The sequence below is a fragment of the Anthonomus grandis genome, chromosome 8 (assembly GCF_022605725.1).
Source record: "Anthonomus grandis grandis chromosome 8, icAntGran1.3, whole genome shotgun sequence".
In the NCBI taxonomy this organism is placed as follows: domain Eukaryota; kingdom Metazoa; phylum Arthropoda; class Insecta; order Coleoptera; family Curculionidae; genus Anthonomus; species Anthonomus grandis.
In genome coordinates, this window is record NC_065553.1 from 3,644,786 (window position 1) to 3,658,210 (window position 13,425).

The window sequence follows — 13,425 nt, forward strand, 5'->3', positions numbered from 1 at the left end:
TAAAGGGCTGAGAAGCCAAGAGATACATGTACCACAAGTCACTTGTATCCCTTGGATTTTAATAAATAGCTAATAATTTGGATTGTTTAGGGTAATACTGTTTACGTAATGAACCTTCAAACTTAATAAAAATGTCGGACGATAGTTCTTTTAACCTATTTAATGGTAAGTTCTACTTGTTTATTACTCCAGTACTATTATTGTGTTCAATTTGCGTAATTTAAAACAGATTAACTTAGTAAAGAGTTTTTTAGATTAGGTTTTAATGCATGTATTATTCCAGTTAAAATTTCAATATCGTAGGCTATTCGTTTAATTTGGAAACCTGCATCTTATTTAGTTGTTTTATTTGCAGATAACAGCGACGATGACGCCGTTTATAACCCAGCTTTAGGCAATTCTTCTAGAAGTGTGAGCAACAATTCGAAAGAAAGTAATAGTAGGCCCTAGTTAAATTTATTAACACTACTTTATTACTGAACCTCTATCTAAAATTTATTCTCTTTAAATCTGTCTTTTTTAGAACGAATGCTGCATTCGCTGATTTTTATAACTTTTTTTTCCAATTGGTTACATTTTATTCATAACAAACTTAATTAGGATTAGTGTTGACATACACTGCAGAACTATTAATCTAAATCTATTAATTTATAATTTTACATCAAATTCAAGAAACTGAGGCAGAACAAGAACCGCCACCAACACGGCAAAAGCATCCTGGTAAAAACAAAACAAAGACTGATAAATGGAAAGGGCAGAAGTCTTCAAGACTGCGGATCATGGCTAAAAAATACACTGATCGAAAAAGTAAGGTACATAATGAAACAAAACTTCAAGCATACAACATGCGCACAAGCATGCGCCGTGATTTTTTTAACGAGGCTGGCGAATTGGGAATTGCAATCATCATTTTTGAATGGAAACGTATCATCCATTTTTCTCTAAGAGACCAAACGAAAACAGTAAGAACACAAAGTCACGGTCTCATCAAATCCATATATTTTTTTTTTCTTTTTTTAGAAGCTACACGTGTTTTGCTCCTATAATCGCGAGTGCGAGTGCAAGTGCTAGCGAAATACGTGTAGCTTTTAAAAAAAATTATATGGATTTGATGAGACCGTGACTTTGTGTTCTTACCTTCGTTTTGTTATCATTTTTGAACTCTGGGATTATATTAGGAGAGCCGCATAGGAAGAAAGAAAATACTGTACGTGGCAAATCCCTATCTTGTCAATATTTATTAGGCGAACTCAGAGTCTGCAAAGAGCTTTTTTTAAATACATTAGCTGTTTCAAACAAGCGTATTACCGGCATTATTTCCAAAAAGAAATGTAATTCTGCGGAAATGAGTAGATTTAGATATAGATTTTGTACTTAGACTGGCGGAAAGCTAAATTTTATCAAGACGAGGGTGTTATCACGCACTAAGTCACTCACTATTGGACGTGATTAATCATTGGAATACCCGTGTATTTGATTACTTTTGTCAACAAGCAGGTGACAACTGTAATTGATGGGTTGAAGTTGTAATTGATTGGGTTGAAGTTATAATGTCACTTCAACCAATTGATTCTACCCGATGTCACAATTGTGACATAGCGTAAAATTTAAAGTAAATTTTTGATTGTATGTCGTAAACACAACCCACATTGACGGTCACACCTTGAGACCGCAACTTTGGTAAGATCCAGCATACCAAGAGGAACACAAAAATAGGTGTTTTCGTTCCTATTAATTGGGTGGATAGTATAGCTGCAACCAGTAAAAACGAAAAGTCTTTATACTTTGTTTCACAACTCTACATTTAATAAAGAAATGTGTCTCTTGTCTCTAAACAAAACAAAAAGAAAATAAAGGTATCAAAATACAAAGAATTAGTTGGTCTTCTACCATTTATACCTCGCGTACATCACCATTTCTATAGATCATTAGACTGTGAGGAAAATCATATGATGTATACTAGGCAGGGCGGCTAAAACCAAGAGGAGTTTTTGTTACAAACAGTTTGTTTAGATACCTTATATTGAAAGCTTTACCAAATAAGGATGTATATTCAATTAACAGTGTATCAACTAGTACTAAAAAAACTTCTTCTACAACAGATTTAAGTTTCAACTTTCGTAGTAACCAAATATATTTTATCAAAAGAATACATGTATAAATGTATTATCGGACATTACTAACATTGATTGTTTTAAAACCTTTTTTTTAATACTTACTTCGGATCAGTTAAGGAATATGCTTTACTTACTACACTCAATGTATACAACTCGAGGACAAAAGAGAGTATTGGATTTATAATAAGGAACCATACCAAGTGAAAATATTAATTATAGTAAGATACTTAACTCTATTTACTTAATTTTCCTAAAGGATAAACAAACATACATTACCCAACTAGCATTTTTGGCAACAGCTACGTAATCGACTATAAAAAATACTTTAAAGTTGTGGTTACTAGTCGCGGGAACCGTTTAGGCACCGTTCTGTTACCACTTTTTTACCAAAATTGGGAATGATTTTGCTGTAGCAAATACGTAATTCTATCGTCCCAGGAACCTATTTTTAACGTCCCATAGTGGTTTTCGGGATGTCATAAAGTAGTAATTGTGCAGTGCTAGTTACTAAGAAGTTACTGAGACAATATTATGCAAACATTTTGATTCTCTTTCTTTGTCAACGCAAATAATTTTATATGTCCGTCTTTATTCTAAGTGATGGCGTTGTATCGGGGTTAATCTACTTCATATTGTATTTAATATAGCTGATATTATCGCTTACCGGAGTGGAAAAATGTAAACGGAGCAAATTTTACTGTTAAACATAGGCAATATAGGACGAAAATAAAGAACGCCTCATTAAAATAATGACTTTTAACAAAAAAATATACCAAGTCTAAATATTTAAATTTAATTTTTTAAAGAAGGTAGATAATTTTTTTCACTCCTCTTTACTCCTATGAATATAAAAAGTCTATAATTTAATAAAAATTGCATAAAATGTAAAAGTATTCCGATTTTAGCAAATTCATAAAATCGTGCAATACCTTTTCACAAAATGGAGTCAAATAATTTAAAAAAATATGGCGAATTGTTGTTAGAGTTACCAAGAAGTTTCTTTTGTTACTTCAAAGTAAAAATTACTTAGGAATAAGTAAATTATTTCAAAAAAATGCTACTATAAAGTATATTTTACTGCGAAGTAGAAATAATTACTTGAAGGTAATTTGCTTTAATAGCCAAGGTGGTAAATATTACTTTAAAGAAGAAATAAGGGTAACTATTTCGGTCTTGTTACTGATAATATTACTTCAAAGTGTATTACTGCGTGGTAATATTTTGATGTTCCTATGTAGTCGCGAGAACTTGAAATTTAACTTTGTAATCGCGCTTACTTAAAAGTTCCCATTTAATCGTCCCACCGACCAATATTTTTTACTTTATAGTAACGACGTTGTAAAGGTAATTAGGTCAGGTCGCTAAGCGGTATCAGCTACCATCAGAGTTACCGCAAAGTAATAATTACTATATAGTCAAGTCTTAAGTTAATACTAGTTTGAACCCGTCGAAATTCGACGCTAGAACACAAGCCAAAGCATGTTAAAAAAAGTAATCTATAAAATTACCCGTCTTCCAATTCAAAGAACTTCTTTGTAGACAACATTTGAAGTAATGTTGCCCTTGGGTACTATTTGTACTTTTAAATTGTCAAACGATCGGGCGCGAGACATAGCTATGTATAGCTGGCCATGGCTAAACACCGGTTCCAGTAAATAAATAAATAAATACCAACCCGTTCTAGGGTTTGTCCTTGAGCCTTGTTTATAATCATGCAAAAAGCAAGACGAATGGGGAATTGGCGTCTTTTAAAACTAAATGGCAGTGAACTATCTGAAGGCGTAAGATCTATTCTAGGAATTAATACCCTTTGTCCTGTTTTAACTCCTGTGATAATTTCCAAATCTAAACAGTTTTCATACATATGTCTTATAATTAATCTGGTTCCATTTAATAAGCCTTGAGATACATTTAAATTTCTTAATAGCATCACAATGGCACCCACCTTTAGTGTCAAAATATGAGGAAGCAAACCGCTTAATTCCAAACTATTTAAAACTCTACTGGAAATTGAAGAAATTCGTTTTCTTCTTCAGTGACTAAATGATTTACACTAACATACATTTTTGCGATTCCAGGTATTAAATCTAAAACTTTTGTATTAATGTGATTGCAATGTTCGTTTTTTTGGTGCAAGAATTGCGTATTTGGAGACTTGTATTACATCTTCAGCTTTTAGAAATCCAACGCCAAAAATTTCGGTCACGATGTCCTGTTTGCTTATTATACTTAAAGGCAATTCAATCAAAACTGAATTTTCAGTTTGCTCATTACTTAAAGCAGGATATCCACCATTGCCAATTTTAAGAAGAAAGTCACTAAAGTCTTGCTCTTCCGATTTAGCGCGCATGTTTTTATACAATTTAAATATGTTAAATTTCGACCACAGTGGAGAAAATTTAATATAATGGTGAACAATTGTCTGTCTCGAAGAGTGAGGAGCAACCGGCAAAACTTGTCGAAAGTCTCCCCCAAGCAAAATTATTTTACCTCCAAAGACCAACTTTCAACATTTTAACGCCAACTATCCTATAATAACAAAAAAGAAACAAACACAGCGACAACTATCCTAACTTTTTCAAAATTATAAACGATCAGCGACTACTACGATCCGAACACGAAATGTTGAAAGTAGAGCAACGATCAACGAAGCAAGTGCCTTTGGCAGTAGTATTTATAACCTATCGTTCGTGTGACGTTAGATGTGCATGTCGCACCTCGAGTCGCCTCGCCCGGTCTTGTCGATCCACGTACCAGCGCATTCGCCATATTGTACAGAAAATGTTATCGGCTTAAAAACTATATTGTTTTTATAAAAAAATATACGCAATAAAACAATAAAAAAAATTGTGTTGAAAGGTCTCGGTAACCAGAGGATTATTAAAAAAAAAAAAGATCCTGTAAATTGATGCAATACAACTCTCTCACGAACTTGCTGAAAAATTTGGCTTCGTGTTTTAAATATATAGATTACGTATTTCTTACTACTATTTTTTACTTCGCAGTTATTTAAACTTATAAGATATTTTTTTGGTACCAGTTACCGATTTATTACTTGAATAAAGCAAATATAGTCAAACAATGTTGTAGTCGTAACTAAAATTGCTAGTTAGGTAATATGAGGACTTAAAAAACCTAAATAGGTTAATCGACCGTTCAACGAATTATTGCTTATCATCAGCTTTGAAACACTTGGCAACCAAGGCAAAAGATTTAACTAGCAACGATCATACGTATTTAAAAAAAAAAAAGAAAAAGCCATTATGATTTTCCTGTTAGATCTAAATGTAGAAATTTGTGACCCTCTTTACTTTTGTTATTTCCCTTAAGTTATGAGAACCAGATTTACTCAATTTTTCTCAAAGCATCAAAGGAAAACATATTATAGCATATTACCAGAAACATCAATATAGAAACATATTTTATTTAAAATAAAAATAAAATATATATTTACAATAATAAAAAGCAGACCATTAGACAAACCAAGCGTCACAATTGATTTTTTTAAGATTCAAATCTTTTAGTATGTTTTTAAAAGTTTAGAACTAACAAACTAATATTTCGCTTATATTAGGATGACACAGAAAAGATCACAGAGATTTAATTATGAGAGAGATTCATGTTATAAGTACTAGAAAATAAATAATTTTTAGTAGAAAACACCGTAGATTATCACTTTGAACTTTTAGATGCGAATGCATAGGGTTATCGTTTTTAAAGTTCATCATGTTCAAACACCTCCTCCAAAAATTCATTGAATTTCTCGTGATTTCTAACATGATCAACGGCCTGTTTGAATAATCTCTTGAATTCTTCAACATCAAAGGCATAGTTAGCAAACTTGGCATGTGCACCTCCTTCGTGAGAACCCTAAAGTGTTTAAAATTATTTAGACAGAATCTAAATATTTAAAAACAAAATAATATTTATATGATCAAACTACTTACATCGCTTTCGGAAGTTAGTTTTTCTGTATCCTTCCATGTGACATAGTGCACTCCTCTAAGTCTTGACAAGTCTGCGTAACAATTTGCATCTTCACAGTTATACCTAAAGAATTTAGCGTTTCATATTTTGCGCAATAACTCTTAAAATGCCATCTTACAATTCAAAGACAGACGCCCAATCCGGTAAAAATAGTAAGTGTGTAAGTCCGGCTCCGTGTATTCCAATTAAAACATCCGTGTTGGCGGTAATTTCTAGTTGGGTTTTAAAGGGAATATTTCGGTTATAAACCACCCTTTTAACTTCAATATCTTTTTCGTCTTTCAGTGAGGCTAATAATTCATCTTCGTTCAATATTCTTCTGTATTTGGTGTCTCTGGATAGCAGTGTTACCCTTACTGTTTTTCTATGCCTTTTGTTTATAGGGATATTTAATCTACAAAAAAATTATTTAATGATTGCAGCTTTGTTTATGATTTTAACAATAATATTAACAGGGTTATTGGGTTTTTTTAAAAGTATTTATTTCACTATTAGGGAAGATCTATAAATAAAGCCCAATTAATAAAGTCTATTTGATTTAACAGTTTAAATTTATATCTTTTATCATAATTAGAACATAAAAACTGATTAGTAAGTAAATACAAATAAAGGCCTAATTTTAATTTTACGTGTATTAAAATGTGACGCAGCAGACGGCTTTTGTATATCCCAGATTACGCCATAACAAAGAAAAGCCTCAGCCAGCTGCAACGGTCCATTCTGTATGATTTAACTTTAACTTTATGGTCGTATAAACATCTTATAGAGGGACACCTAAAATGTTTTAGGAGGCAACTTTTTTTACCTTAGATGGCTTAAAATTTAACCACATTACACTTTCATTGATATCTTAATGACTATGCATAACTTAATTGGATATGGATGTTACTCACTTTGAAATGCACAAGTTAATAAAAAACGATTGCTATGTTATAAAAAATAAATAAAATGTTCGATGGTTTAATGAATTAAATCTGTAAAAACGAAATCACGTTCGTTACCATATAATCCAAAATTCCACGTACCTTCAAAGGATTTTTCCCGTAAAGGTGGGAGTGTCCACATCGAGACTCCGGAAAAAGTGATTAAATTTATATCTTTTATAATGATTAGAACACAAAAACTGATTAGTAAGTAAATATAAAGGTTACATCGACGGTACAAAGCCTTGTATATAAATACCCATTTTTTAAAAAATGATCTGCCAAAAAGTACCTAGAGATTGTCTAAAAAAATACCTAGGTTTCTAGGACTTCTCGCACAATAAAGTACCCTAAGTAAGAAAATGCTTATTTCTTGTGCAAAAATATTTATAACATTTTCTGATCAATTAAATACCTCAGAGCCTTTCCTTTCTAAGTAAGTTAATGCCAAAAATGTGTGCAACAAAATAACTTTATAATGAAAAATCGCAAAAAAAACCTGCAGATTGTACAATACCTTAATTAGTTTGTTCGTCATAAAATGTTTTTTTTTAGTTAACCACTAACCCCATTAGTCTAAATAGAAACATATTTGACGATCCTTATATTTACCTATGCAACGAAACCACTTGAAAGCATGAAACACTCGTTTTTCTTACACCCATAAACAATAGGTATATTATAATATATTATATTAGTTAGCCAAACACCCACAAGCACTAACCTCATTAGTCTAAATAGAAATATATTTGATGTTCCTTATATTTACCTATGCAACAAAAACTTCGAAAAAGCATGAAACAGTCCGCTTTTCTGACATCCATAAATAATAGGTGTATTATAATAAAGCCCAAAAATCATCCTAGGTAATAGAGGAAAAACTGCTTGCTTGAAACAGACAGTTTTTCCCCTAAAGTTCTTTAAGTCCCACAAAGGATAGTCAGTAAAAGCTTGCCAGGTATCTTGAAATGAAGATCTATAAGTGAACGTTTCCCAAATTAAAATGTGCACATCTGTTGAAAAAGCGTCTGGATGTGTATTGAGGTGCAGTGAAGCATATAGGTTAAAAAAATCACAGAAATGATGGTACATGTTGACTGCTAAAATTTTTTCATTACAATTATTTAATTACTTAAACTATTACTACTTACTGGCATCGATTTTCATAATGTATGTAGGCTTTTCAATAACTATATCGCAGACACCATTTCTTAAAGGTTTCTTGTCTAGTTGGGTAAAAAACCTCATTTCTGGACCCCAACTCTGTAGGGCACTAATGTGGTCTGCTTGCTCATTGATTTCATTTTGGTTTAACTTACAATGACCTCCAATATCACCTTTGCTTAGTACATCCATTTTGTATCTTATTGGCTCTTGTCTCTTTGCTAGATTTGTGAAATTTATCATGAGGTTCCTACCTGAAAATATATATTTAAATTAGATATTTTACAGTACAGGGTTGTCAAGTTAGATAAAATAAAGTTTAGGTTTTAGGTATAACTTGATAGTCTTAGAGAACCTCTTAAAGGTAAATGATTCTGCAACAATAGAACTATAGGCTAGACCTTTTTTTGTATGAACAAATTATCGTAATTTAACTTTAGTTGGTGACAAGATTGCATGGTTTAAAGCAAAGTATCTAAACTTTATAATAAATAATGAATTAACCTTTAAATTACATTGTGAATACATATATATGCAAGAAGATGAAAAAAAATAATTTTTTTTTAGAATTTCCAGATATCTTTGTGCACAGATGATTTTTATTACTGCTCTACTCTTTTATATTTAGCTGACAATTAGTTAATCCGATCTTTGTTTAATAGAGCAATGCCATTAATCTGCCATAAATTGAATGGTTACAACTTTACGGAAATGTTCTTATCATTTTAGCTATGGTTTTTAAGGTAAAATAAAAATCATAGTCTCCCTCCACTTGTTTATTAAAAATAATTCTGGTTCCCAATATGTTTTGAACACAACAGTGTCCATCATCAGGCGATACTGAAAGGAAATTGGCTTGAACAAAGAAAAAAAAGACAAATATATTGTTGAATTTATGTCAAATAAACCTTTTATTTATTAATTTTTTATTTATATTCTATTGTTGACAAAGATAAAAAGAGACGTCAATAATTGTACTGAATAGTACAATTATTAGAGTTCTATTCAGTACATTTATTGACAAGAAATAGTTAAAGAAAGTAGAAAACTCAAACTTGGGTGACGTCTATGAAAATATAAGGTTCATGAAGAATATAATAAATGGCGCGATGAAGAAAAGCAATGGATCAGTACCATATAAAAAGAAATAGTAAAGGGCAAGAACGATATATAAAAAGACTATGAGGAGTTGACACAGTTGGGAGTTAAAAAAGTGATTACAACAATGATGTACTTGACTATTAACACATGAATGGTAGTGGTTTTGTGTAGCTTTATTTATTTTTAGTGTTTCCAACAAATCAAATTTATTGCTTTGGTGGCAAAAATGTAAAAACTTTGAGACAGTAGCTAGGGTTAAAACTGTGGTTGTTAATATAAACATGTCTTAAAAAGTTAGATTTGATGCTTGTAGGGCAAATATTTCAATTCTTTGTTCTCAGTCTCCCTACAGTTCAATGATATGTGTAGAAAATCTTCTACCAGTCTGTCCAATGTAAAATGCATGGCAATTATCACTCGAGCACCCTATCTGATAGACTTCTGATTTTTGTTCTGGGGGGATTTTGTACTTACAATTGATAACAAATGATTTAATGTATGTTAAGTTTTAAAGCTAGTATTGATAAAGTATGAATTAAATATATTTTTGATTTGGTATGAAATCGTACCCCAAAAAAGGGTGGGAAAATATTTTAGATCATTTGGTTCTTTGTTTAAATGTTTGGAAAATATTTTACTGATTAATTTTAAAGGAAAGTGGTTGTTATAAGCTGTTTGTTTTATAATGTTTAACATTGTCTTGAAGTCTGAAAGTTTGTGTGAAAATGTGTTGGAAGAGAGGACTATTTTTATTCAGCTTATATTATTTAATTCAGCTAAAAGAGGGGAAAGGCTGTAACCCATTGCAACACCTGTGTTTTGTTTTTAGTAGTTATAGTTAAATTGAAAAAAAAATTGTTGTAACACTAAATCAAACAGAACGCAAATTTTATCAATATGAACCTTTTCAAGATTACTGTTTTTTTTAAGTAAGTCTGCAACTAAAAGAAAACAGTATTCAGGAGGCATACTAAGGAAAAGGTTAGAAACCTCAAAAGATACTAGGAAAGATGAATAAAGTAATATCCTTTTACTCTTGAGCCAGTTGAGTGGATTTTTTTATAAAAAAGGAACTTTTAAAAATGAGATAAGGTAATATGTGGTAGAGGCAAGAACTTAGCTTGTCACATGGGGACCCAGAATAAGAAACCACTAGACGGATAGGCATATATGGTTTTTATCTCTAAGGGATTATTGCCTATATATTTCTAAGTCTAAGAGGGGAAATTCATTCATATAGTACTCATGGTTCAAGTAATTTTCACATGCTAAGAGCAATCTAGCAACACCAATAATGGTGTGTTTATTTTATAGGGTAATGAGTCAATTTAATCACCTTTCAAATGACATGAAAAATGTGTAATATGTAAAACAATTTATTAATAGTTTCTTAATAAAAAATATTTTGCTACAGAAATTCAGAACCCAACTAAAAAAATCTTGATACATAGGGAATTATTGATCACATGTCAAAAGGGATTCATTTATTTATTAAAAAACCCTAATCCACTGGTACCTATATAAGTTTAATTGAATCGATAATAAGATATGCATAACTGACTTCGGGAAGTGCATATTATAATACACTAAAACTCTCTGAGTAATTCAAATTAAGAATCTGAAAGTAATTTTTAAAAAAACAACATCTATAACCTAACTACAATAAATCTCTATTCAATAATAACTTGTAATCATTAATAAAGTTTAGTGTCCTAAGTGCTAAATGGAGACAAAGTGTAGCAGGTTTAGGACCCAATTTGAGTTTATTTCAGAAGAAATAGTGGAAAATTTCAGTTTTGATTTAAGCCGGTATAAATATATATCATCATTGGACATAAATTAGTTTCTTAAACAAAAATAAAACCTGAAGATGGCCTAAATAAAGGTCAAAACATCAAGATTTCTCTCTACATAACTTGTAATAAAAGCCTTGTTAATGTTGGAATTTTATTTTGCATTACAATTTGCCCACTTCAGATGAAAGTATTAGATGTGAAATAAATCACATCAGATATTTGGGTCTCAAATTATGTAATTTACTTCCTAAATGCTATACTCTTATTATTTTGTTATATGTTATGAAATTTTAGTCATTTGCAGTTTTATATTTTTGTATTGGAAAATATAAAAAGTATATTCCTATTTATAATATATTTATTAATTCTAAAGTTTCTTTACCTCTACAATATCTCATATGATCTGAACATTCAAGTATACTATCATCAGAAAATAATGGGGTACACAAAACTTTCAACTCCTTCACTTGCTGTTTCACAAATCCAAAATCCCCTTGGGTATAAAATGTGTTCATTTGATCAAATTTTGATCTGACCCATCCTTTATGGTCACCAGGGCAGTCAGGTATAGAGTATTGTTCACCCCACTGGTGATTATATTGGTAGCCCCAATGTCTTGTCACATTAGTGTATTCTTTATATGGACATTTCGGGTCTTCTTGACACTTTTTTGCGAGTGTCGGAAAGGCAGTAAAGTGATATGGCACCTGTTCAATAGGCAGCTTAAATTCCCAGTTATTATCACAGAAAATGTAGGGGAGGCTTAAAAATAACACTGTGAGAAGGTACATCTTATAAGATAAATTATTTGAAGCCCTTTAAGTCGCACATATGGATTATTAGAGAAGTAAATGAATTCTAAAAGAACATGTTTATTGTACTGCCTACAAGTTTTTTGATGGTCCGTCCCACAGTAGTTGAAGATTTTGATTACATACTCTGGAAAATGTGTATAATGATTTATATGAGTGAAAGTTCTTTAGTAATTTATTTGCATAAAAACTAGAAGGAATCAAATTTGAATTTTTTTAAAAGCAAGGTTAGGTTTCTGTTTACATTTCTTGATAGTTTCACAGCTGTGCGGCTGTAGCCTTTTTATTTAGGACGGTTACACATTAACTACAGATTTTGGAATAACGGATGCGTAACGGAATAAAATGAAGAAACATAATGATGTCACAACGATGGAACTCCTACATTCGAACAAAGAACCACCCAATCTCATATGAATCTTTTATTCACGACAATTGGCCCGGAAAGTTCGGGAGTGGAGGGTTCTTGAAAATGGGTCTTTGCAACTTAATAATAAGGTATTTTGAGTATGCAGGAGCCTAACGGGAATATTGATAATCTAGGAGAAAACGATCTTCCAAAAAACCAGAATTCTCACTATAAAAATATAAAAATAATATATAATAGTATCACAGTGGTGCAGCAGGGGCTTAGTGCTTAGTGGACAAGGCGTACCGTATTGGTGGGATGACGAGATAGAATACTACGCGATGACTATGTATAAGGGCTAGAAAAAAAGCTTGTAGAGCTAGTGGGAGCAGTAGCATCTATAGGCGATACCAAATGATGAACTGGGGACTATTTTAGAAGAGTATAAAGAAAAAAAGCATGATTTAGAAACCAAAATTAGGCGAGAAAATTGTGCAGAGCTAAATGATGATGTATGGGACCAAGCCAAAAAAATTTCAATGCCAGTAAACATGACAGAATAAAGAAAAACCGAGTGGGTTAATATACTGTTTTCAAATCCACAATTTTTTTAAAGTTTGGGCAAGCACTACATGGTTTCACGGTAGAGGAAATTAAAACAGCAGCTGATTATTTAAAGAGTGGAAAAGTGCCTGGACCAGATGGTATTGCACCCGAATTCATTAAGGAAATGGTCCAGACAGATTCACTTTTTTTCTACGAGGTTTTGAACAGGATCCTAATAAACCAAAGATTTTCAATACCTTGGAAGCAAGCAAAGCTAGTGATTTTACTGAAGCAGATCTTGCTCGTTATGATTGATTTCTGAAGAGGTGAATGCGGTGGTGAAGAGGTGTTCTGAATGCTCTTGCGGAAATTCTATGTGCATACTTTGTTCCACGTGAAAAGGAAAAGGATTTTTTTTCTTAAGTTTGCAAAGGAAAATGTTCAGGGGAAAACATGAGTTGACCATGGTAGGCTAAAAACGAGACCGAGATCATGGCCCTGCGTGAACAAAAACACCGTATACATAATTATATTGTATACACTTGGTGTACTGCGGAATTGTAGTTAGATTTGTTAGATTCATTTAGTTAGATTTTGGCCGCACAATACGAACTCATAGCCACACCTTTG

The 13,425-nt window shown here is 31.7% G+C and overlaps 1 protein-coding gene across 2 annotated transcripts; it reads right to left on the minus strand.

Annotated features, from left to right (window-relative positions):
• Positions 1-5,521: 5,521 nt before the first annotated feature.
• On the minus strand, positions 5,522-12,156 carry LOC126739799 (EGF domain-specific O-linked N-acetylglucosamine transferase). Of its 2 annotated transcripts, none has more exons than XM_050445617.1 (6): positions 11,471-12,156; positions 8,179-8,445; positions 7,797-8,124; positions 6,223-6,498; positions 6,065-6,167; positions 5,522-5,987 (listed from the first exon to the last, which is right to left on the minus strand). In XM_050445617.1, exons 1-6 carry the CDS (start codon positions 11,877-11,879, stop codon positions 5,832-5,834), a joined length of 1,539 nt encoding a protein of 512 aa, XP_050301574.1. In that variant the 5' UTR covers positions 11,880-12,156; the 3' UTR covers positions 5,522-5,831. The 2 variants fall into 2 exon arrangements, with proteins under 2 accessions (XP_050301574.1, XP_050301573.1); XM_050445616.1 differs by having other exon boundaries at positions 7,797-8,127; positions 11,471-12,155.
• Between the last annotated feature and the right edge of the window lie 1,269 nt (positions 12,157-13,425).

What these genes read in the sequence shown, in the direction of transcription:
- LOC126739799 (XM_050445616.1), bottom strand. Translation starts at nt 11,879, where the DNA reads ATGTACCTTCTCACAGTGTTATTTTTAAGCCTCCCCTACATTTTCTGT. An exon ending in TCATATGAGATATTGTAGAG is followed by an intron (nt 8,446 to 11,470) that starts GTAAAGAAACTT and finishes ATATATTTTCAG; the next exon opens with GTAGGAACCTCATGATAAAT. An exon ending in TCGAAGTTTTTGTTGCATAG is followed by an intron (nt 6,499 to 7,796) that starts GTAAATATAAGG and finishes ATTTTTTTGTAG; the next exon opens with ATTAAATATCCCTATAAACA.